Here is a 22,580-nt window from a genome sequence, read left to right as displayed (position 1 = left end):
TTTTTCTTTCTTTTTTGTTTTCTTTTTGCTTGTTTTTTTTTTTTTTGAGACAAGGTTTCTCCACGTAGCTTTAGAGCCTGTCCTGGAACTCTCTCTGTAGACCAGGCTGGCCTTGAACTCACAGAGACCCACCTGCCTCTGCCTGCCAAGTGCTGGGATTAAAAGCGTGAGCCCACCACTGCCCAGCTACAGCAACTCTTACAAGGAAAACATTTAATTGAGGTGGCTTACATTTAGAGTTTCAGTCCATTATCACCATGGTCAGACATGGCATCAGACCGGCAGGCATGGTGCTGGAGAGGTAGCTGAGAGCTCTAGCCCTTGCACAGGCAACAGGAAGGAAGTGATTGGTCTACTGGGCATGGCTTGAGCATATAGGAGACCTCAAAGCCTGCCTCCGCAGTGACACACTTCCTCCAACAAGACCATACTTCCTAATAGTCCCCTTTGTGAACCATTTTATTTCAAACCACCATAGAGAGCAATAAAAGCATGTCTTATTTTGGCCTCTTCATGTACACACATAGGTGCACCAGCCTACACACACACATGCACCAGGCACACATATACCACACACACACACATACACATACACACACACACACACACACAGGAGAATGCCAAATGCCATACAGCAACAGAGAAAATTAACACTGCAAGGCAATGGTTATCGACTACTGGTGGCTTTAGCAGAAACTAAAAGAGACAGGGGTCTTTCCTACAGGCTCAGGGGAAGAGTCTTAGTCCCTTCAAGCTGCTGTAACAAAAGAGCAAGACAGGAGATTTATGAACAACTAAACTGATTCCTTAGTTTGGAGACCAGTAAGTACCAGCAGCTTCCATGTCTCATGAAGTCAAGCACCTCACTGATGGAGGAAGGAGACAACAAGCTCCCTCGGACCTCTTCTACAAGGTCACTAGTCACCTCCCAAAGACCCATTCTTAGTACCACCACCCTACCAATAGCTTTCATTGTGTGAACTTGGGGTTGGAAGGGGAGAGGGTTTAGACCAGGTTTCCAAATTCAGCCTAAGATGGCTTCAAACTGTTGTGGTTTTTTTTTTTGTTTGTTTGTTATTATTGAGACAGGGTCTCAAACTCACTATGTAGCCCTGGCCCATGTGGAACTCTCTATATAGTTCAGGCTGACCCCAAACTAAGAGATCTGCCTGTCTCAGCCTTCCAAGTGCTAGGATTAAAGGTGGATCCCAAGTGATCGGACTATGGACGTACACCACCTAGCCCTTCTGTGATGCCTCCTCCACAGACAGCTGAGGCATTTCTAGCCTTCAGCGCGATCATTTTATGACTTCATTTGTGTGAATGTCTTATATCCTAGCCTCTCTTCTCCACTGAGCTTTCTTCCTTGCTCCCTGCACCTCTACCTGCTTCTTGTGCTTTCTATTCTTAAGCAAAGGAGAAGACAGTCCGGTTCTCTAACGTGCCACCAGGGGGCGCTGCCCGCGGGGGCCACTGGAGCTTCTCATTCAGTTTAGGCAGAACTGGAGCAACGAGCTGATCGATTTTCAGCCTCAGTTAACTCTGGCTGGCTCTTGAAAGTAACCCAAACTCAGGAAAACGTTCCTATTCGAAGGCAGACACCAATTTTCCACACTAGCCAGGAGAATCTTGGTATTAAAAGGTTTCCGGAGCTTTCTCACAAGAAGACACGAAGAACACAAATGATAGGATTTTCATGGGAAAGTCTGTCATCTGGAGGCTCGCTGTACAGCCACAACCCAGGCAGAGCGTGCTAGAAGCCACACAGACCCAGACTGCAGTCCACACTTTCTAATTGGGTGGCGTTAGCTCAGCTCCTCTGAAACTAGTTTGGCAAGGACAACCGTTCCTACTCAGCAAGACTTTGCTCGGGGTTACAGTTCACTGTACTGGGAGATGTTCCAGAAGCCTCTTTCTGACTAGGGATAGTTCAAGGCTATCCCTGGGGTCCTTAGAGTCAAGAATGGGGACTGCTTTATGGGCCTCTCAGGGTTTTTCGGCTACTCTTTGCTCTCCTCCAAATTAGCCTCCCTTTGACTGCAAGTGGAGCGGACTCCTTTCTAGCAGCAGGAGGTGTAAAGGTCAGGCCAGCCCCTGCGCACCCCACTTAGGCCCCAGAGTTAATCAGTAGCAGTTCCTGACAGCTCAGCCCACCGGCAGCATCTTCCAGGCATAGGATTCCGGGGTGGGACGAAGCCCCTTCAGGTCACACGCCCCGCGCAAAGGGTGCTCGGAGAGGACCTTCCAGGAGCGACCCCGGATCCTAGAGGTGAGGTTGGCTATAGGAAGGGGTAGCCGGAGTGGGTGGGTGGGGGAAGCTTTGTGTCCCGGTGTGTCCTCGGGTCACAAAGTCCGCCCCATTCCCGTAAGGTCACCGCTTCCAAGCCAGGGTCTGTACGTGCCAGCCAACCAGACGCTGGGACGGGGCGGGGGGGAAGGGATGCCCCGCTGAACCCTCAGGGTCCTTCCCTCCCAGGCCTGGCCCCACTGAGCACCCGGACCCGCGGGCACCCGAGGCACGGCGACCCGGAAGGCCGGCGGAGCCGGAAGGAGGGAGGGCGGAGCCAGGGCGGCCGTGGCCTGTGAGTGCCTCGCTGGCGCTGGCAGAGCGGAGCCGGCTGCGCGCGGAGCGGTGCTCTGTGTCCCCCGCGGTCCCAGACGCCAGCACGGTAAAGGTGCGCGCGGGGAAGCCAGGGTCTGCGGAGCCGGTCGGGGACCCCACGGTGTTGGGCACACTGCTGTTCATCTTCACGCAAAGGAACCGAGGCACGGACAGGCCTAAGCTGCAGCGCCGAGGTTGGAGTCGGGGAAGCTCCGAGTGCAGCCCGCTTCAGCCCGGGTGTGCGGGAGTGCGCGTGCGTGCTGCGGTGGCTCCCACAGCCTACCACTGGCTCCTTATGGGAGGGGACATGGCACTGATTTAGAGATGGTCAGGAAAGATGTCAGGGGTGCAGAAAGCCAGATTAGTTGGAGTTGTGGTTGAGAAGCGCTCTATGACTAAGTAGGTAGATAAGGTGCCCGTAGGCAGAGGGGAAGGCCCGAGAAGGGTGCAAGAGTGCGGGGTGTCAGCTCCTGGCCAGCCCAGTCTGCGAACTGTGTAGTAAACCTACCACTGACGCCTTCTGGTCTTTCAAGAGAAGTCAGGAAAATCTAAATTGTACGATATTATTGCCCTTATTTTGAGAAAGGGTCTCACTATATAATCCAACCTGGTCTTGAACTGTCTGTCCTCCTACCATAGCCTCCCCAGGTCTGGGGTTACAGGCCAGCACGTCCTCGACGTCCTCTTGTTTTTAAATACCAACAGCCAAGTAATTAAAAGACAACTTTGTGTGGTGGAATAATGGGATGATGAACTTTATAGAGGCTAGATTTCAGCTTGGAGTTTGTGAATTCCGGAAAGGAGAGCAAGGGCCAGTTCTCCACACTCTTTCTGTTTCGTTTCTCCACCAACACACACTTCCTCCTTCCACACTGGGGATTGGAATCCCAGCTTTGCCCAACATTGCTATAAAGGACATGGAGGTCCCGTTAGCTCTAGAGCCTCCTCCGTTGTCTCTCATAACTTGACTGAACTCAGCTGAGGCTGCTGTCCAAAGGCTTGGCTTTTCCCCTGCTCTGTGTATGTTCCAGAGTCCGGCCGTCATCTTCCCGCTAGTCTGGATGACTGTAAATTATCAGGGCTCAGTTAGCATCTGCCTTCCCTGTGGCCCGCAGGTGGATCAATCAGAACCTGTTTTGAGGACAGCATTATTGAAATGGTTGTACTATGGTGGGGAGACCCTGTCTTCTGTGTCCTCAACTCTCCCGGTCACTGACAGACATGGGTGGCCCTGGGCCGGGAGGAGGAGAAACAGGGGATGTTTCCTTTCAATCTAGTGAGTCTGAAGAAGGCAGGGAATGAAAGGTTTTCCCAGGGACTCAGGAGCTGGGGTGGCAAACTTCCACAACATAAGCCTGTTGCTCATGTAACTTCTGAAATTATTCTTCAAGAAATTTAAACCCGCCTTGCCTTGCCTTGCCTTGCAGACTGCAGACGCCCAGCTGAAGTGGAGCTGTCCTTGTCCAGCTCCCCTGCTCCCTGGCACCTGCTAAAGAGCCTAGCTTGTCCTCTTGCACTGACTTAGGTAGAGATTTAGGAATGGCATGGGCATGTTGGTGCCTTATCTGCTCCACTTAAAATTATCCAGAGCAGGTTTGGGGATAACCGAGGGTGAAATGCATAGGAACATCAGCCCATTCCCTGTTGTCCACAGGAACATCAGCCCATTCCCTATTGTCCACAGGAACATCAGCCCATTCCCTATTGTCCACAGGAACATCAGCCCATTCCCTGTTGTCCACAGGAACATCAGCCCATTCCCTATTGTCCACAGGAACATCAGCCCATTCCCTATTGTCCACAGGAACATCAGCCCATTCCCTGTTGTCCACAGGAACATCAGCCCATTCCCTGTTGTCCACAGGAACATCAGCCCATTCCCTGTTGTCCACAGGAACATCAGCCCATTCCCTGTTGTCCACAGGAACATCAGCCCATTCCCTGTTGTCCACAGGAACATCAGCCCATTCCCTGTTGTCCACAGGAACATCAGCCCATTCCCTATTGTCCACAGGAACATCAGCCCATTCCCTGTTGTCCACAGGAACATCAGCCCATTCCCTGTTGTCCACAGGAACATCAGCCCATTCCCTGTTGTCCACAGGAACATCAGCCCATTCCCTGTTGTCCACAGGAACATCAGCCCATTCCCTGTTGTCCACAGGAACATCAGCCCATTCCCTATTGTCCACAGGAACATCAGCCCATTCCCTATTGTCCACAGTTTTACCTTCTGTAGTTTCATCTAACTGCAGCCAAATAGTAAGTGAAAAATTTTTTTAGAAATAAACAATTCATGAGTTTTAAATATTTAGTAAGTTTTAAATCACGGGTTTTCTGAGTAGTTAGAAATTTCATCCTAAGTCGTGTGATGCAGTCTCATGCCATCCTGCGCCATTCTGCCGGAGATCTGAATCTTCCCTTTGTCCTATGTATCCACAGGGTTTACCCTACCCGCCTGCTAGTCACTCGGTAGCGCTCAGCTGTCATGTTGTGGGTGCCCAGTGCTTGTGCCAGTAACCTCGGACTAGACTCCAAGGCTCGAGAGTTTTACGGACTAGAGTCCAAGGCTCGAGAGTTACAATGCAAAGGATCCAGGACATAAAAGCTGTCAGGACAGATTAATCAAGCTTTTGGACATCTACTGGAGTCTCAGATGTATTCTTTATGGATGGGGGGGGGCTACCATATGCATCTCTGTCCTGCCTCTTCCACATGCATTGTCTTGTTATGTGAAACCCATTCTGAGAGTGCAGATTCATTATTCTGCCGAGAGTTGATATGTGGAGTGCTATCTGCGTGCTGGTGCTTCAGGACCAGAAGGGCACAGGCCTTCTGCTTCTGGGCATGGGGGGGTGTCCTGCCATCTTTTGAGACCTGGGCTGAACCCGACTTTTTCCAGTGTAACCGACAGATTAAACAAAAAGCGGGATCTGCACCAAAGCTAATCAGGATGGGAATGGGGGATGTTAGTCTTTTGAAAGGAAGGTATTCATCTAAAGTTTATCAAAATTGAGGAAGGAAACAGAGACAATGGGTAGTGCAGACCAGTAATACCAGGGCTTAGGATGCCAATGCAGAAGGCCATCATGGAGTTTCAGACTAGCCTGGGCTACACAGCAAGTAAAGAAGTCTCAAAAGGGTAAGGGTGAGCAAAAAGACCATTTCAAGGAGTTGGAACTTAGCATACTTCTTCCTTCTGGGAAGCCTTTGTGTCAGGGTGGTGACTCCATGGGTTCCTTACAGAACTCAGAACTCCCAGAGCCAAGAGGACAGTTTTACATTGAGGGATTCTGATTCTGCATAACTCTTGGGCACGGAGAGAAACCAGCTAACCAACCAAAGCCTAGTATAACCCAAGCTGTCGTCCTGGAACTCCCTCAGCAAGGTCCCTTAGCTTACTGACATGTCTGTCCCTCAGCCTCACAGGAGCAGAAAGTGTGGTCAATCCTGCTACTTTTTCTCCCCAGCCTTATGAAGTGGTCTGTCAGTGTGTGGGCTCTCCTTATCCACCAGTCCCTCTGTGGGGCACAGTGCCTCTCACCTATGGCTCCGCCTCTGCCTGTCACTTCCCAGCAGCATGGCAATGTGTCCTGGTCCTCACAAACTGCCTACGGTCATTATTCATAAGGGCTCTCTGTTGTTTCATCTATCTTGCAAGCCCCTGGAAGTCCCAGGGTTTTGAGTGCAGGCAAGCCTTGATCTCACTGTGTAGCCCAGACTGGCCTCAGACTCATCTTCATCTTTCTTTGACTTTCCAAAAAATTGTAGCTATGAGCCACCATGAAATCTGATTTATTTATTTATTTGTTTGTTTGTTTGTTTTTCGAGACAGGGTTTCTCTGTGGTTTTCGAGCCTGTCCTGGAACTAGCTCTTGTAGACCAGGCTGGTCTCGAACTCACAGAGATCCGCCTGCCTCTGCCTCCCAAGTGCTGGGATTAAAGGCGTGCGCCACCACTGCCCGGCTGATTTATTTTGTTTTGTGATGGCTTCATTTTGCTAATTCACCTTGTTCCTGGTTTTTTCTTTATCGTTAATTAATTATAATATGATTATAATAATATTTAATGTATAATATAGATTTTAATAATAATTATTAATTAATCATTATTATTTTCTTTTTAATAGAAAATCTAGCTATCCACTCGGGAGGCAGAGGCAGGCGGATCTCTGTGAGTTCGAGGCCAGCCTGGTCTACAAGAGCTAGTTCCAGGACAGGAACCAAAAGCTATGGAGAAACCCTGTCTCGAAATATCAAAAAAAAAAAAAAGAAAGAAAGAAAAGAAAAGAAAAGAAAATCTAGCTATCTAATCCAGGCTGGCCATGGGTTCGCAACCCCCTGCTTTAGCTTCCCAAGGTTCGAGAGGACAGCCTGTGCTGCCCTACCCAGCTCTTGTCTTAGCACGTGGCGTCCCAACAGGGTCTGCAGGGCCCTTGGCTCTCCTCAGTCACTCTGCATCCCTTCTATGTACCCCTTACAAGGGTCCATCCTTGTTTCTTCACTGGGGCTCAGACTCAGAGCATTTTTTTGTGTCTGATGTAAAGATCTGCATTTTCAGCCCCATTTGAGCTTCATCTTAAAAGCCTAGTATCTGACTCCTGGCCCTGGGTTATGTAGCAGCCAGATGCCAGCACGGCCTCAGAGGCTTGTCCTTTTCCCCGTTTCTGACTTGGCTCAGATACCTCGTCACAACGCGAGGGGCCATATGGCTGGGAATTCGCTGTCCCTGCCAGACTTTCTATGTTGAAGGTTGCGGGGCCACTTGATGAACGGCTGCTGGCGTGAGAGAGGTCAGGCTTAGCTCGCTAGGGGACTGGTAAAGCCTGTGGCCGAGGCGCTTCCTCGTTTGTCCAGAGTCTAAAGCTAACCAGAGGGCACGGCAGACCTTTCATCCACTTCGCTGCTCCCATTTGCTTGTTAGCGGATGCCCAGCTTCTTGGCGACGGAACCACATAGGGCTGTATGCCCGTCTGACATGCACACGGCCAAGCAACTCTTCTTTCCGGAAGGTGGGCGCTCTTCCTGAGATGCTAGAAACTGATACATTTGTGTCAAAATGCTCCTAAGCTCATTAAAACTTTCCTTTTCCACCACTGGGTACTGGGGTACTCTCCTGTTATCCCTGGGGCAAAAACCAGAGGCAAAAGGATTATGGTGAGGTCTGTGTAGCAAGACCTTATCTCAAAATAAATAATTAAACAGATTAGTCCAGAGTAAGTAGCAAGGAAGGCCTTATCTCAAAAATAAACAAAAGTAAAACAATTAACTGGAGAGAAGATTTAGAGGTTAAGAGCACTGGCTGTTCAGGACCCCTGTTGATTACCAGCGCCCATATGGTATCTCACAGATGTCTGTCGCTCCTGTTCCAGGGGATCACTGGCCTCCAAGGGCACTGCACACATGTGGTACACAGACATGCATGCAGCAGAATACCTGCTTTCTTTTTTCTTTCTTTTTTTCTTCTTTGAGACAGGGTTTCTCTGGAGTTTTTGGTGCCTGTCCTGGAACTAGCTCTTGTAGACCAGACTGGCCTTGAACTCACAGAGATCCGCCTGCCTCTGCCTCCTGAGTGCTGGGATTAAAGGTGTGCACCACCACTGCCCAGCTTCACTTTCTTTTTAAGTACACATTTGGGCAAACATTGAAACCACCTATCTCGTTGAATCTTCCTTTAAGGTCTGCCGAGATGCCCATCCAGGTAGATGACATCATGAAGCTCCTGTGTTCCATTTCCCACGAGAGAAAAATGAAGGCGGCCGTCAAGCACTCTGGGAGGGGTGCCTTGGTTGCGGGGACAGTGGCCTTCGTCGGTGGTTTGGTTGGTGGCCCGCCAGGAATTGCTTTTGGTGAGTGTGTCTTCACAGGTACAGCCAGCCTTGATTCAGGCCTGTAATCTCTGTCCCTGGGGAGGCAGGAACATGGAGAGTTCAAGGATAGCCTGGGCTACATAGTATGTTCCAGACTTCTGGCATGTTTGAGGGTTTTGGAACTATATGGAAGAATGATCTGATCAATAAGAACGGTACCTACCACATACACTGTGCAGGGATTCCATAAGGCCAGGGCTTCTGTATGTCGTGTGTCCTCACAGCTTCCCTGTGATGCAGGATTCTCTTGGCCTTAGCGTTTGCATCTGTCAGGCCTGGGAGGCACCGCCAGGAACCCACTGGCTCTGCCCTTTGCCTAGAGATGTGTCCTTGAGTCTAAAGGTACTGGAGTGCCTGGGACCTCCGGATGTCCCCTGTGTACATCATTGCTACCATGTTACCTTAGAAGGGAGCCACAGAAACTACATCTGTCAAATTCCTTCCATGATCAGGTGCTCATAGCCTGGCCGTGTCTTAGTTTGCTTTCTGTTGCTGTGAGGAAACACCATGACTTAAAGCAACTTGGAGAGGGGCGGGTTTATTACAGCTTCCAGTCCATCATGAAGAAAAGTCAGGGTGAAAACTCGAGGCAGGAACTGAAGCAAAAGCCATGGAACGCTGCTCTGCTTGCTTCCTCCTGGGATGGCTACCATGAATCGTTTACTACAGTTTAGCTGGCATCGACGCCTGCCGTGTGCAGCAGGGTGGTTCTTTACTGATTGCTGCAGTGTGTACTGTGGTGGGGTCAGGCACAGTCCTTCCTTGACCCCCGTCTTCTAGACGCTATTGCTCGGTGATTTTCAGTCCTTACATTGTGACAGGCTGCGCAGACGGAAGCTCTTTAGCGCTGGAGCTGGTTTCTGGTTTCTGTTTCCCAGCTTGTTGACAAGTGTGTCTGTCTGTCTGTCTGTCTGTCTGTCTGTCTGTCGTCCCCCCCACCCCCGCCACCATACAGAACATTGCATTGTATGAAAGTTATGTTTCATAGAAACAGATGGCTCAGATCTTTATCTTTTGTGATTTCAAATTCTGTGAATTCAGGAGTCCCAACTTCAGCTTCTTCTCACAAAAGAAGACAAGCCCATTTCTTGTTTCCCCAGTGACACCCTCACATTCCCACTCCTGTCTCAGTAATAGCCTGATTGGGGCTGTTTTATCATAGAGCCGTGCGCTGTCTCTGTTGTGGGAGCCCATATTTTATTCCTGTTGAGTAAAGAAGGCAGAGAGTAGCTCTAGGGACTCTCTGCTTCTGGTCCCTGGTCACGGGTGGGTGCTTCATTCCCCCTGAAAAACACAGGAATTGTCCTTTCTCCAGAGGCCTGCTAGTCATGTGTGCATGGATGTCCTGATAACCTCCGCATTAAGTGCTGCTGTAAATCAGATATTGATGTTCTGTAAGAGTTAATGCTGATGCAGGTGGTACTGTTAGCTCTAGACGCTCACGGTGTCAGGAGGAAGAGTCCAGACAAACTTGTGAATGGACTGGTTTTCCTTCCCTGGAATGCCTCTTTCCTCTAGAGACTGGCTGCCCCAGAGGAGCTGTCTGCCTCCAGGGCCACGCTGCTTGGATTCAGAAAATGTGGGTGTCACTCTCTGTCTTCTGAGCCCAGCCTACAAGTGGGTTCTCACAAAGCTGTGCTGCTTGTTTACTTAATTAAATATTTATAAAGTGTTTTATTTATTTTTATTTTATGTGTAAGGATGTTTTGCCTGACGGTTATGTCCATGCACTGTATGCATGCAATATCCATAGAGACCAGAAGAGGGCATCAGCATCTTTGAAACTGGAGTTAAAGGACGGCTGTGAGCCACCCTGTGGATGTTAGAAATCAAACATCAGTCCTCAGCAAGAGCAGCCAGTGCTCTGCTCTTAACCACTGAGCCAACTCTCCAGTCCCATGCACGTTTTTTTTTGAGCAATGATCTCTCTATGTACCTCGGGCTGGTCTAAAATGATTGATGTATTCCAGATTCGACCTCAAACACGAGAGCCTCATGCCTCAGCCTTCAGAGTGCTGGAATTGCAGTCATGGTGTCCCCAGTATTAAACAAATGTCTCATTTTGGAATAATATTATATACGTGTAGGAGTTGCAAAGATTGTACAGAAAATTCCCATGTGAGCGATCCCATTGAAATCAGGAACAAGACAAGGTTGTCCACTCTCTCCATATCTATTCAGTATAGTTCTTGAGGTCCTAGGTAGAGTAATAAGACCCCAAAAGGAGATCAAGGGGATACAAATTGGAAAAGAAGAAGTCAAACTTTCACTATTTGCTGATAATATGATAGTTTACATAAGCGACCCCAAAAATTCTACCCAACTCATAAACACTTTCAGTAATGTAGCAGGATACAAGATTAACTCAAAAAAATCAGTAGCCCTCCTGTACACAGATGATAAATGGGCTGAGAAAGAAATCAGAGAACTATCACCCTTTACAATAGCCACAAATAGCATAAAATATCTCAGAGTAAATAACCAAACAAGTGGAAGACTTGTATGACAAGAACTTTAAATCTTTGAAGAAGACACCAGAAAGTGGAAAGATCTCCCATGCTCTTGGGTAGGTAGAATTAACATAGTAAAAATGGGGCTGGAGAGATGGCTCAGTGGTTAAGAGCATTGCCTGCTCTTCCAAAGGTCCTGAGTTCAATTCCCGGCAACCACATGGTGGCTCACAACCATCTGTAAAAAGGTCTGGTGCCCTCTTCCGGCCTGCAGGCATACACACAGACAGAATATTGTATACATAATAAATAAATAAAATAAAAAAACATAGTAAAAATGGCAATCTTACCAAAAACAACCTACAGATTCAATGCAATGCCCATCAAAATCCTAGCAAAATTCTTCACAGACCTTGAAAGAACGGTACTCAATTTCTTATGGAAAAGCAAAAAACACAGGATAGCCAAAACAATCCTGTACAATAAAAGAACTTCTGGAGGCCTCATGATCCCTGACTTCAAACTCTATTTCAAACTATTACAGAGCTACAGTACTGAAAACAATATTTTTTGCTTCTTTATCAGTACTGAAAACAGCCTGGTACTGGCATAAAAACAGACAGGAGGACCAATGGAACCAAATGGAAGACCCGGATATTAATCCACACACTTTCGAATACCTGATTTTTGATAAAGAAGCAAAAAATATCAAATGGAAAAAGAAAGCATATTTAACAAGTGGTGCTAGCATGTAGAAGAATGAAAATAGATCCATACCTATCACCATGCACAAAACTCAAGTCCAAATGGTCAAAGACCTCAATATAAAGGCAGCCACACTGAACCTCATAGAAGAGAAAGTGGAAAGCACACTTGAACGCATTGGCACAGGAATCCACTTCCTAAATAGAACCCCAGCAGCACAGACATTGAGAGAAACAATTAATAAATGGGACCTCCTGAAACTGAAAAGCTTCTGTAAAGCAAAGGACACGGTCAACAAGACAAAACGACAGCCTATAGAATGGGAAAAGATCTTTACTAATCCCACATCAGACAGAGGTCTGATCTCCAAAATATACAAAGAACTCAAGAAATTCGACACCAAAAGATCACATAATCCAATAAAAAAAATGGAGCCGGGCGGTGGTGGCGCACGCCTTTAATCCTAGCACTCGGGAGGCAGAGGCAGGCGGATCTCTGTGAGTTCGAGACCAGCCTGGTCTACAAGAGCTAGTTCCAGGACAGGCTCCAAAACCACAGAGAAACCCTGTCTTCGAAAAACCAAAAAAAAAAAAAAAAAAATGGAGTACAGACCTAAACAGAGAATTCTCAACAGAAGAATCTAAAATGGCTGAAAGACACTTAAGGAAATGTTCAACATCCTCAGCCATCAGAGAAATGCAAATCAAAACAACTCTGAGATTCTATCTTACACCTGTAAGAATGGCCAAGATCAAAAACACTGATGACAACTTATGCTGGAGAGGTTGTGGGGAAAAGGGAACACTTCTGCATTGCTGGTGGGAATGCAAGCTGGTACAACCCCTTTGGATATCAGTGTGGCGATTTCTCAGAAAATTAGGAAACAACCTTCCTCAGGACCCAGTAATACCACTTTTGGGTATATATCCAAAGGATGCTCAATCGTGCCACAAGGACATGTGCTTAACTATGTTCATAGCAGCATTGTTTGTCATAGCCAGAACCTGGAAACAACCTAAGTGCCCCTCGACCAAAGAATGGATAAGGAAAATGTAGTACATTTACACAACGGAGTACTACACAACAGAAAAAATAACAAGGGAGCATCTTGGAGGTGACGTGCCTTCTTTGTCAGTCCAGGGGTATATGACGTCCTGTGGCATCTCCAGTGAGACTGACTTGGTAGTTTAGGGAAGGAGTGGCACCAAGCAGCTTGGTCAGGGTCATGCGTGCTGGGTTTTCCACTGCAAAGTTTCTGTTTCTCATCCCATATTCTGCTGCTTAGGACTCACTAGTCCAGCCAGGCTGCCTCTGTGTTTGTCTGATGGCTGCTAATCCAGTGTATGGAAAGCTTCAGAGCTGCAGACCAGTGGCAGCCATTGGCTGGCATGCGATGGTAGGTGTTCCTTCAGGCGGGAACCTGGCTTCTCAGGCCACCACAGACCCCTCTGCCCTCTTTACCACTTTACATTTTGAGAAAGAATCTCACTATTTAGTCCTGGCTGTGTTGGAACTGAACTATGTAGACCAGACTGGCGTCAGACTCTCTGAGTGCCACCTGCCTCTGCCTCTCAAGTGCTGGGATTAAAGGTGTGCGCCACTAAACCCAATGTTCTCTTCATCCCTTTGGAGCACTTGCCTGTCCCTTGAAGGTTTGTTTGTTTTGGGTTTTTAAGACAGGGTTTCTCTGTGTAGCTTTGGAGCCTGGCCTGGAACTCACTCTATAGACCAGGCTAGCCTCAAACTCACAGCAATCGGCCTGCCTCTGTCTTCCAAGTGCTGGGATTAAAGACGTGTGCCATCACTGCCTGGCTAGGTGCTTTAGTTTGATACCTCTGCCCCTAGAGCACCTTCCTCCACCTTGTGTCATGTGACAAATGGCCTGGTGATGTAGAATTTTCCATCCTACGAGATCTTCAGGTTCCATAATAGCATGGCTTAACTTTGGCCAGAAAGTTACATTTAAAAACAAACAATATTTCTAAACTGGGTGTGATGGTACACAAGTTCCAGGACAGTCGGGGCTACACAGAGAAATCCTGTTTTGAAAAAAAATAATAAAAAATAAGAAATAAAACAATGCTTCTAGCTGAGGATGTCTCTCAGTGGTAAGAGTGCTTAGCTGGAGCTCTTGAGCCATCCTCCCGACCTCATCCTGCAGTGCCAAGAACCTGGAAACAAATGAAGGCAGAAATCTAAAAAGAATGATTCTAGCTGGGTTGATGGCTGACACACACTTGTGATTCCCAGCGGGGATGCTGAGGCAGGAGAAGCAAGAGCTCTAGGTTACCCCAGGGTATACAATAAGACTTGGTCTCCAAAAAACAAAAGAAAGAGAAAATAAAAGTGTATCCACTTTTAGAAAGAGACATAGTTTACACACACACACACACACACACACACGCACACACACACGGGATGGAATGAAAGACAGTCTTGTAGTAATAAGGAGCGGTGGGGCTGCGTCCCCAACACCCCAGCTGCCTGCTCGGCTAGCTTTTGCCCCGAAACAATTACACGGACACTGTATTCTTTTAATCACTGCTTGGCCCTTTAGCTCTAGCCCTTACTGGCTAATTCTGATATCTCGATCAACCCATCTCTAATAATCTGTGAGCACTGGTCTTACCGGGAAGATTCTAGCCTAAGTCCATCCTGGGTTGGAGCTGGGGCATGGCGTCTCTCTGAGGCGTCTGCTCTGGAGAGGAGAGCTGTGGAGTCTGAGCTCACTTCCTCTTCCTCCCAGCATTCTGTTCTGTTTACTCCTCCCACCTATCTTCTAACCAATGAGGACCAAGCAGTTTCTTTTTATTTAACCAATGACCTTCCTCCATCACAGTCTTCAAGAGAAACACTTGATTTGCCCCTGGGTCATTTCCCACGTGAGTTCTCTGGTAATTTCCTGAGCTCAGGGCACGTTTCCGCTGAGTTTATATTGACTTGACACAAGCCTGGGTAATTTTGGAAGGGGAAACCGCAATTGGGAAAATACCCCCACTAGACCAGCCTGTGGTCTCATTGTGGACTGTGCTATACCTGAGCTGGTGGGCTCTGGGCACCCCTTCATGGCCTCTGCATCAGCTTCTCTTCAGGTTCCTGCCTTAGGTTAATTCCCTCCCGCCCTGACTTCCCTCAGTGATGGAGTGTGATCTGAAGTTGTAAGATGAAATGAACCCTTTCCTCCCAGTTGCGGATTGTCCTGGTGTTTTATCACACCGTGGAAACCGCGCAACCTCCCAGCCTCTCCAGGCAAGTGGTTGCTCAGAAGGTACAGTTCCCTCTCAGCCCCTCCTTTATGGACACAGATTGTTCTGAGAGTCACAGGAGTGGGAAAGTTCAGTCAGGAAGGGGATCTGACTTAGTTGGCACAGGTCAGAGGTGGGGAGGGTGTAAGTGGGGGACATAGGGAGGGCCTTCCTTCGATGCTAATTACCGGGGCCACAGGGACCGGAGACGGCATAAACCTTTGCCTTGTTGGCTACCTGGCAGAAGCTGAGCTTGCTGTGACCTGCTCATGAATGTGCCCACTTGTCATGACAGTGGCTACATTCTCGGCAAGACACCAAGGCCATTGTTGGAGGATGAGACTGACTAATTGAGCCCTTTGTTGTTTTCCAGGGGGGGCTGTTGGGGGCCTGTTGGGGGCCTGGATGACGAGTGGACAGTATAAGCCAGTTCCTCAGATCTTAATGGAGCTGCCCCCTGCCGAACAGCAGAAACTCGTTAACGAAGCCGCGGCCATCATCAGGAACTTGGACTGGACAGATGCTATACAGCTCACTGCTCTGGTCATGAGCAACCAGGCCATGCAGCAGAAGCTCTTGGCCATGCTAGCCACTTATGTCACCAAGGAGCTACAGGCCGAGATCCGCTATGATGACTAGGTCACTCTCCCTGGGGGATGGGCTTGCATTTGGATGATTCCACGACTCCCAGAAGGCGACCTGGGAATGGGGGGTGCCTGGCAGGTGCGTTGAGAAACCTGCACGCTATCAGTATTGACTATAAGCTGGAGTACATCCTGTTGGACTGTTCCCTGCTGGAGTACATCCTGTTGGACCATCCTTCGCTGGAGAGGCTTCAGCTGTGCATGGTGGGCTGTGTGTGCTATGGGAAGGTCCGGGCTGTTGGCATCCACAGACAGTTTAGAAGTCCTCCTGATCCTGTGGGTCTAAAAGGAGTTCTCAGGTTGGCTGGCCAACTGTGCCGGGTGCCCCTCTTCCTGTGAAAGTACCTCTAGGTACCTGTGACAGGATCAGAGGGTCCTGGGGGGTTCAGAGCCAGCTCTTGACAGGATGTGCTTACTTGTTGAGTGTTCCCCTTCTTTGCCCAGGGTCTCACGATGACAGTGGTTCCTACTTTGAGTGAAGCCACAAATGCCAGGCAGTCCCCAGACTCTATGTCCCAGGCTCTCTTGAGTAACTTTTGTTAAACTTCTAAAGTCTTTTACCTTATTATGGAAAATCATGGCACTTATTTATCTTTTACTTTTTTTTGCTTGTGTTTTGAGACAGGGTTTCTCTGTAGCTTTGGAGCTTGTCCTGGAACTAGCTCTTGTAGACCAGGCTGGCCTTGAACTCACAGAGATACCCCTGCTTCTGCCTCCCGAGAGCTGGGATTAAAGGTGTGCGCCACCACCATCCAGATCTTATTTATCTTTTACTTTTATTGTCAATTCTGGACCCTTTTATTCTCTACGCTTGTAGTCTAAGTTAATTTCACTCTAATTTTTTTTCTTACTATGTTGCCTGGACTGGCCTTGAATTCCTGGGACTGTAGGCTGTGTCACTGTACCCAGCTTTACCTCAGAGACTGTTCTTCTCGCCACTGTATCTAAGTTTGTTCTTCCAGGTTCTCTATCCCAGCTCAGTTTTCTACCCTCACTGGCTTCAATTTACAACTCACTTGTGTGGAAAGGCAAAATTAACAATGAATCGAGTTCAAAGATCCTAACTGAGCTGGGTGCTGTGGTGCACACCCACGGTCCCAAGTAAGGGAAAGGTCAAAGCAGGAGCATCCTTGAGCCCAGGATTCAAGACCAACCTGGACAACATGGAGGAACTGGGAGACAGAAGGTGGGGACATAGCTCCTTACTTAGCTTTTATTTACAGTCACAGAATCAAGACGCAGTGAGGAGACGAAGGGCACAATACCAGCACTGAGGTTAACCCCTGGGCAGCACCTTATCACCCTGGTTAAAACCAGGGATTTGGCCATCCTCTCCTTGATTTCCCCAAGTGACAACAGCTCAAACCTGACAAGCAGCTTGTTTGGTGTTCGTTTTTCTTGTGATGCTGTGGATGGAGCACAGGGCCTGCATACGCTAGGTAAATACCACCCCTGAGCCCTGCTCCCTGCTCTCCCTTGCTAGATCCAAGGCCAGTGCTGTATGGGTAAGCCTGCTCCCAGCCCTTGAGTGGCTCAGTTTCGGTTTGGCCAGTTGGTTCCAGTGCTGGAGCTCAACAGATGACATCCTATACATTTGATTAAACATTTGAAACTCCCCCCCCCCCCCCCCCCCCCGGTCAAAGATGGGCACTCAGGGAGCGCAGGAGCTATGTGTCTTGTCACACCCTACCCATCTCCAGCTTGCTCCTGCTTGGCACCGTGGTTTTTATGTGGGGACACTCAATGAATATTCATCTTTAATGCTATGTGCTTTAGGTCTTTCTGGATTTTTGTTTGTTTATGTTTTGCCTGCATTTATGTAAACATAGTATGTATGTGTGTGATTCCCACAGAGGCCAGAAGGGGGCACTGGACCTCCTAGAACTGGAGTTACTGACAGTGCTGTCATGTGGGAGTTGGGAACCGAACCCAGGCCCTCTGCAAGACCATTAATGGCTAAACCGGCTCCCTACCTCTAGGTGTTGTTTTTTTTCAAAACAGGGTTTCTCTGTGCGGTTCTGCTTGGTTTCAAACTCATGATCCTCCTGCCCCAGTCTTTTGAGCCATGAAATTACAGGCAGGCATCACCAAGCTAAGATCTATAATATTTTGTTGCTGTTGAAGTCTTTAAATTCTCATTGTTTCTGTTTTATTATTTTGGGACAGGATCCCATGTAGCCCAGGCTGGTCCCCAGTTCTCTGTAAAGCCAAAGATGGCCTTGAACTCTTGACCCTCCTGCCTCCACCACCCACCAAGTGTTGGGATCATAGAGGTATGCGTCGCTATGCCAGGCTTCAGCAAACAGTTTTGGGAATCGTTGTTTTGAAATAACTTCCTGTGGAACTTCTCCAGGAAAAAGACAAGTGACAGAGGAAACCTAGGATCCGATTTCAGGCTTCTTGAAACAAGTGGGGTTACCAACCATGGAAGCCAGACTTTGACCTGGTGATTCTAGAACCCAGAACCCTCACTCAAACACCAAATGGGAGCTCCCCAGTTTTCGCGAATAAGTTTGGGGAATGTTTTCCACATGAACTATTTTTAGTAAGATGTATGCTGTCTCTGAAGTGATGGTGGTGAGGCCCACCCATGGACAACCAGGATTTCTATCCCCAGGTCTTCCCTGATACTATCTTCTCTTGCTTTCAAGACTACACCCCGAATGTCATCAAATTAATAATAAATTACTTTCCTCTGAAAAAGTAATTTTCTGTGTATTTTGTGTAAGCCACTTCTGAGATTTGAAGCCTTAACCTAAAAGGGAAGGTTGTTTGATTTGTGGTTTTACAGGATGGGTAAAAAGCTGCCCAGCCCAGCTCCCGACGACTGTCTCAAGCCCAGCTTCAACTGTGTTGTTGCATGGCATGCTTAGCCTCCTCCAGCCGTCTCTGCCAAGTCCCGCGCAAGGGTAGTTAGTGCTGGGACCGAGATTCTGTTTATGGCTGCAGCCTGAGATTTCAGCCGCCAGAGGCAGGTGCTGGATTGAGGGCCAGATGGGAGAGCCCAGCCTCTGAGTGGCAGAGAGCTCCGTGTGTTCATGAAGCCTTCGCCCCATGGGGATAGGGATGGAGGGGGCGGAGCCTTTGTATCAGAGTACCTCAGCTGGCCATTTGTCAGATGCTCTGTGACACCTGGAGCTCCTGAAGTCCGAGAAAGGGGACGGGTTAGGGCTGGGAGCAGGTGCTGTCTTTGGAGACTATGGTTCTTCTGGTTGAGCTGACATTTCCTGTTCCTCCTGCTAATCAGTAAGTGACCCTCTAGGCCTCTGGAACGAGAAGTCTAAAGTCGAGACCACACCCCCAGTTGCTATGGCTTCACTGGGCTCTGAAGTTGCCCTCTTAGTGGGGCAGTGAAGACTTCGGGTGGCAGATACTTGGCAATGAGACCACAGTTAAGATTTTTGTTCAGTGCTTCAGGTTAGGGGATACTTTCCTTTTTATTTTGTTTTGTTAGTTTGAGTCAGGGTCTCACTGTCTTTCTATATAGTCCAGGCTGTGGGACTCAACAATCCTCCTGCCTCAGCCTCCCAAGTGTGTGTGCCCCATTTTGAATGGTATGTCCAGTTCTGCAACTGCTTACACCCATGCATTTAGAAACGTCAGTGATGTAATAGAATTCCATCAGTTAGGCAGTTGGACCCAAACTTCCATGCTCCTGCATGAGGTCCCACTGTGTGCCAGGCTTGGGGAACGAGGAGGCCTGGGGATTTGTGTCTGATGGAGAAGCCCACAAGTGAGGGCACCTTGACAGCCAGTCCTGCTGTGACTCAGTGACATTGGGCCCAGCAGGGCACCCACCTTCCACCGTCCTTTTTTCCAGGAGTGGGAAGTGTTTTCCTGGATTTCCCTGGTGGTGGCTTCTCCGTCCCTAGCGATGATGGCTTCTCCATTCCTGTTCTGTAGCCCTGCATCTTTTTGGTTAAACTTTATTTTGAATAGCTAATAGCTGACCGGCACAAAACTACTAGCGAGCCAGAGGATGCTAACTGACAGAAAGCTGCCTGGACTGACTCAGAAAGGCAGCCACCGTTAGCAGTTTTGGCTGTGCTCAGCTCTGCTGGGTTTGCCCTGATTTGGTTTACTTTGGGGTTATTTTTGAGAAAGGGCCTCATCGTGTAGTTAGGGGCTGTCCTCAAACTCATGATCCTCCTGCCTCAGCCACCTAAATACTAAGATCACAGGCATGTACCACCATGCCCATCTTTAACTCTGTATTTTGAAACAGTTCTTAGAGATCACTCATTTCCTTTTATTTGTCAATGATTTTTGCTGAAAACTTAGAAAAATCTAGAAAAGTGTATTACTTCTGCCTCAGTGGCATGCACCACTAACTTCATATTCCTTTTAAAAATGTATATATTCATTTGTACGTGTATGGGTTTTTTGCCTACATGTATGATTGCATGCTACAGGCATGCCTGATGTCGACATATGCCAGAAGAGGGCATCAGATTTCCTGGTACTTGAATTATGGACAGCTGTGAACCACCAGATGGGTGCCGGAAACTGAAGCTGGGTCCTTTGGAAGAGCACCGAGGGCTCTCACTACTGAGCCATTTCTCCCCAATTTCATATTTTTAAGGTAATTTCAAACTCCTTGGAAACACTGGCAGTGGTTATACGGTATCTTTTATAGCATAGCATGGTATAGTTCTTAGTAGGCAAGTTCTTATCTTCTTACATCAGAGCGCTGCAGTGAATATGCTTATGTTACTATCTCTGTAATTTGCATTTTGATAGTCTTTGGGTTATGACAGATTTTTCCAGAGCGAAATGACTAGATTTCAAAGTATGTGTTGTTCAATCAAAATTTCTCATTAATTTATCCTCCCAGGGTTTGGCGTGCAGGTCTTGTTGCATCTTCTCCGGCAAACCGACTATTTGTTTAATCTGGGTCCAGGCCTCCCTGGGGGGAAGGGGCTCCCTGCAGGGCTGTGTCACCACTGGTAGCTGGTGGCAGCAGGTGGCAGGGCACACGTGGGGGTGTGACACCCACCTGCTCCCGCTGGGGAGGAGGCAAAGGGGAGCAAGCCGAGGCAGGAACCCGGTAATTATAAAAAGCGGCCATCTGCTCAGAGGCTGGTTATTAACCTGCATCGGGTGCTGACGTGACAGCGCCAGAGAGATTTTATTCACAGGCAGATGGTGTATTTTCAGCTAGACTTGACTTTGATTCTGTGTTTGGAGATGCAGCCAGAGTCTGGAAGGAAGCGCCCGGGGAGCAATGCAGGGCGAAGGCACTATGGCTAAGGATGCAGGACAACGTTCCTATGGTTAAAGATGCAGGGCAGAGGTCCTATGGCCAAGGATGCAGGACCAAGACCCCATGGCCAGGAGAGGAGGCAGGCAGGGAGGCTTAGAGCTGGCTGCTACTACTCAGCGGAGATTATGAGGCGCCATCTAGCGGTGAGCCGCACAACTTCTGCAGCTCAGGTCGCGGGGCGCCCTCTCGTGGTCACCGTTCAAAACCCAGGATGTCACCACAGTGGAGTCTGGTTTATGAGCTGGGGTGCAGAGGACTTGAGGACTTTCTGAGGTTTTAATAAGCCTAGAGCAGAACACTGTCTGAGTCTCCTGCAAGCGATTTTTTTTCTGCATGCAAAACTGGATGTTTCTCTATTCTAAGCAATCAACATATGGCAATTAAAAAAATGTCAGAATTCATCTTATCCTGGGTCTGTCTGGTGTCTCCAGTTTGCTGGGAGGAGATAAGTGGCTTCAATAGCCAGAAGAGACTTCTGAGGCCGGCATGATAAATGGAGGCTCAGAAGGCTGGGTTCTTGCTTGGCTAGGTGAATCACGGGCTGGAGGTTAGCTCTGGCTACTCCCCTCTTATTATTTTGGATTTAAATTTTTTTTTACTATTTTCTAAGACTTCACTTTCTATGTGCACGAGTGTTGTCCTCACACGTGTATCTGTGCCTTGTTCATTCTGGAACTGGAGTTTTGGGTGTTACTTTATGTGTGTCCTGGTAATTGAACTGAGGTCCTCTGCAAAAACAAGAGCTTTTAACTGCTGAGCCATCTCTCAGGCCCCCTTAAATTTTACTTAAAAGAGATAAAAGATTTAGCTTTGTTGGGTGTGGTGGCACATGCCTTGAATCTCGCTCAGCACTCTGGAAGCAGAGGCAGGCAGATCTCTGAATGAGGCCAGCTTAGTTTACATAGCAAATTCAGGCAAACCAGGGATATATGATACAACGCTGTTTGAGCTGCCACTGGCGTGCTGGGAATTGAACCTGGGTCTTCTGGAAGAGCAGCCAGTGTGCTTTAACCTCAGCACCATTTCTCCAGACCTGTGATTGACTGAGACAGGGTCCCATATAACCCTGTGCTGTGTGGGACAACGGTCTTATAGCCTGTAAAGTTTTGTAAGTTGTACTGGTTTAATAAAATGCTGGTTGGCCAGTAGCCAGGCAGGAAGTATAGGTGGGGTGATGAGAACAGGAGAATTCTGGGAAGAAAAAAGACTCAGTCTGCAGTCGACACAGAGGAAGCAAAATGAGAATGCTTCGCTGATAAAAGGTACCAAGCCATGTGACTAACATAGACAAGAATTATGGGCTAATTTAAAATGTAAGAATTAGTTAATGAGAAGCCTGAGCTAGCCGGGCGGTGGTGGTGCACACCCTTAATCCCAGCACTTGGGACACAGAGTCAGGAACATCTCTGTGAGTTCAAGGCCAGCCTGGTCTACCAAAGCTAGTTCCAGGACAGGCACCAAAGCTACACAGAGAAACCCTGTCTCGAAAACAAAACAAAAGACAAAAACAAAAGTCTGAGCTAATAGGTCAACCAGTTTATAATTAATGTAGGCCTCTGTGTGTTTCTTTGGGACAGAATGGCTGTGGGACCAGGCGGGATAGAAACCTCTGTCAACAACCGTGGTTGGCTTGGAACTTACTATACAATTCAAGATGGCCTTGAACTCACAGAAATCCTCCTGCTTCTGCCTCCTATATTCTGGGATTAACAGTGTGGACCACCATACCCAGCATAACTGCATTTTTTTTTTTAAAAAAAAGTAAGAATAGTGAGCCACTGAGATGGCTCAGTGCCTAAAGG

At 48.1% G+C, this 22,580-nt stretch overlaps 1 protein-coding gene across 4 annotated transcripts; it reads left to right on the top strand.

Annotated features, from left to right (window-relative positions):
* Positions 1 to 2,190: 2,190 nt before the first annotated feature.
* Positions 2,191 to 18,218, top strand: C1H19orf12 (chromosome 1 C19orf12 homolog). Of its 4 annotated transcripts, none has more exons than XM_075984202.1 (3): positions 2,191 to 2,269; positions 8,281 to 8,450; positions 15,245 to 18,218. In XM_075984202.1, exons 2-3 carry the CDS (start codon positions 8,291 to 8,293, stop codon positions 15,508 to 15,510), a joined length of 426 nt encoding a protein of 141 aa, XP_075840317.1. In that variant the 5' UTR covers positions 2,191 to 2,269; positions 8,281 to 8,290; the 3' UTR covers positions 15,511 to 18,218. The 4 variants fall into 4 exon arrangements, with proteins under 4 accessions (XP_075840317.1, XP_075840302.1, XP_075840309.1 ...); XM_075984187.1 differs by lacking the exon at positions 2,191 to 2,269 and adding an exon at positions 2,539 to 2,675; XM_075984194.1 differs by lacking the exon at positions 2,191 to 2,269 and adding an exon at positions 2,591 to 2,796.
* Positions 18,219 to 22,580: the final 4,362 nt, after the last annotated feature.

Source organism: Microtus pennsylvanicus, chromosome 1 (genome assembly GCF_037038515.1).
Source record: "Microtus pennsylvanicus isolate mMicPen1 chromosome 1, mMicPen1.hap1, whole genome shotgun sequence".
In the NCBI taxonomy this organism is placed as follows: domain Eukaryota; kingdom Metazoa; phylum Chordata; class Mammalia; order Rodentia; family Cricetidae; genus Microtus; species Microtus pennsylvanicus.
The sequence above is the reverse complement of the archived record's forward strand: the minus strand, read 5'-3'. Positions and strand labels throughout refer to the sequence as shown.

Coding starts and splice junctions, on each gene's coding strand:
- C1H19orf12 (XM_075984202.1), top strand. CDS start 8,291: ATGCCCATCCAGGTAGATGACATCATGAAGCTCCTGTGTTCCATTTCC. Junction 8,451..15,244: donor CCCGCCAGGAATTGCTTTTG/GTGAGTGTGTCT, acceptor GTTGTTTTCCAG/GGGGGGCTGTTGGGGGCCTG.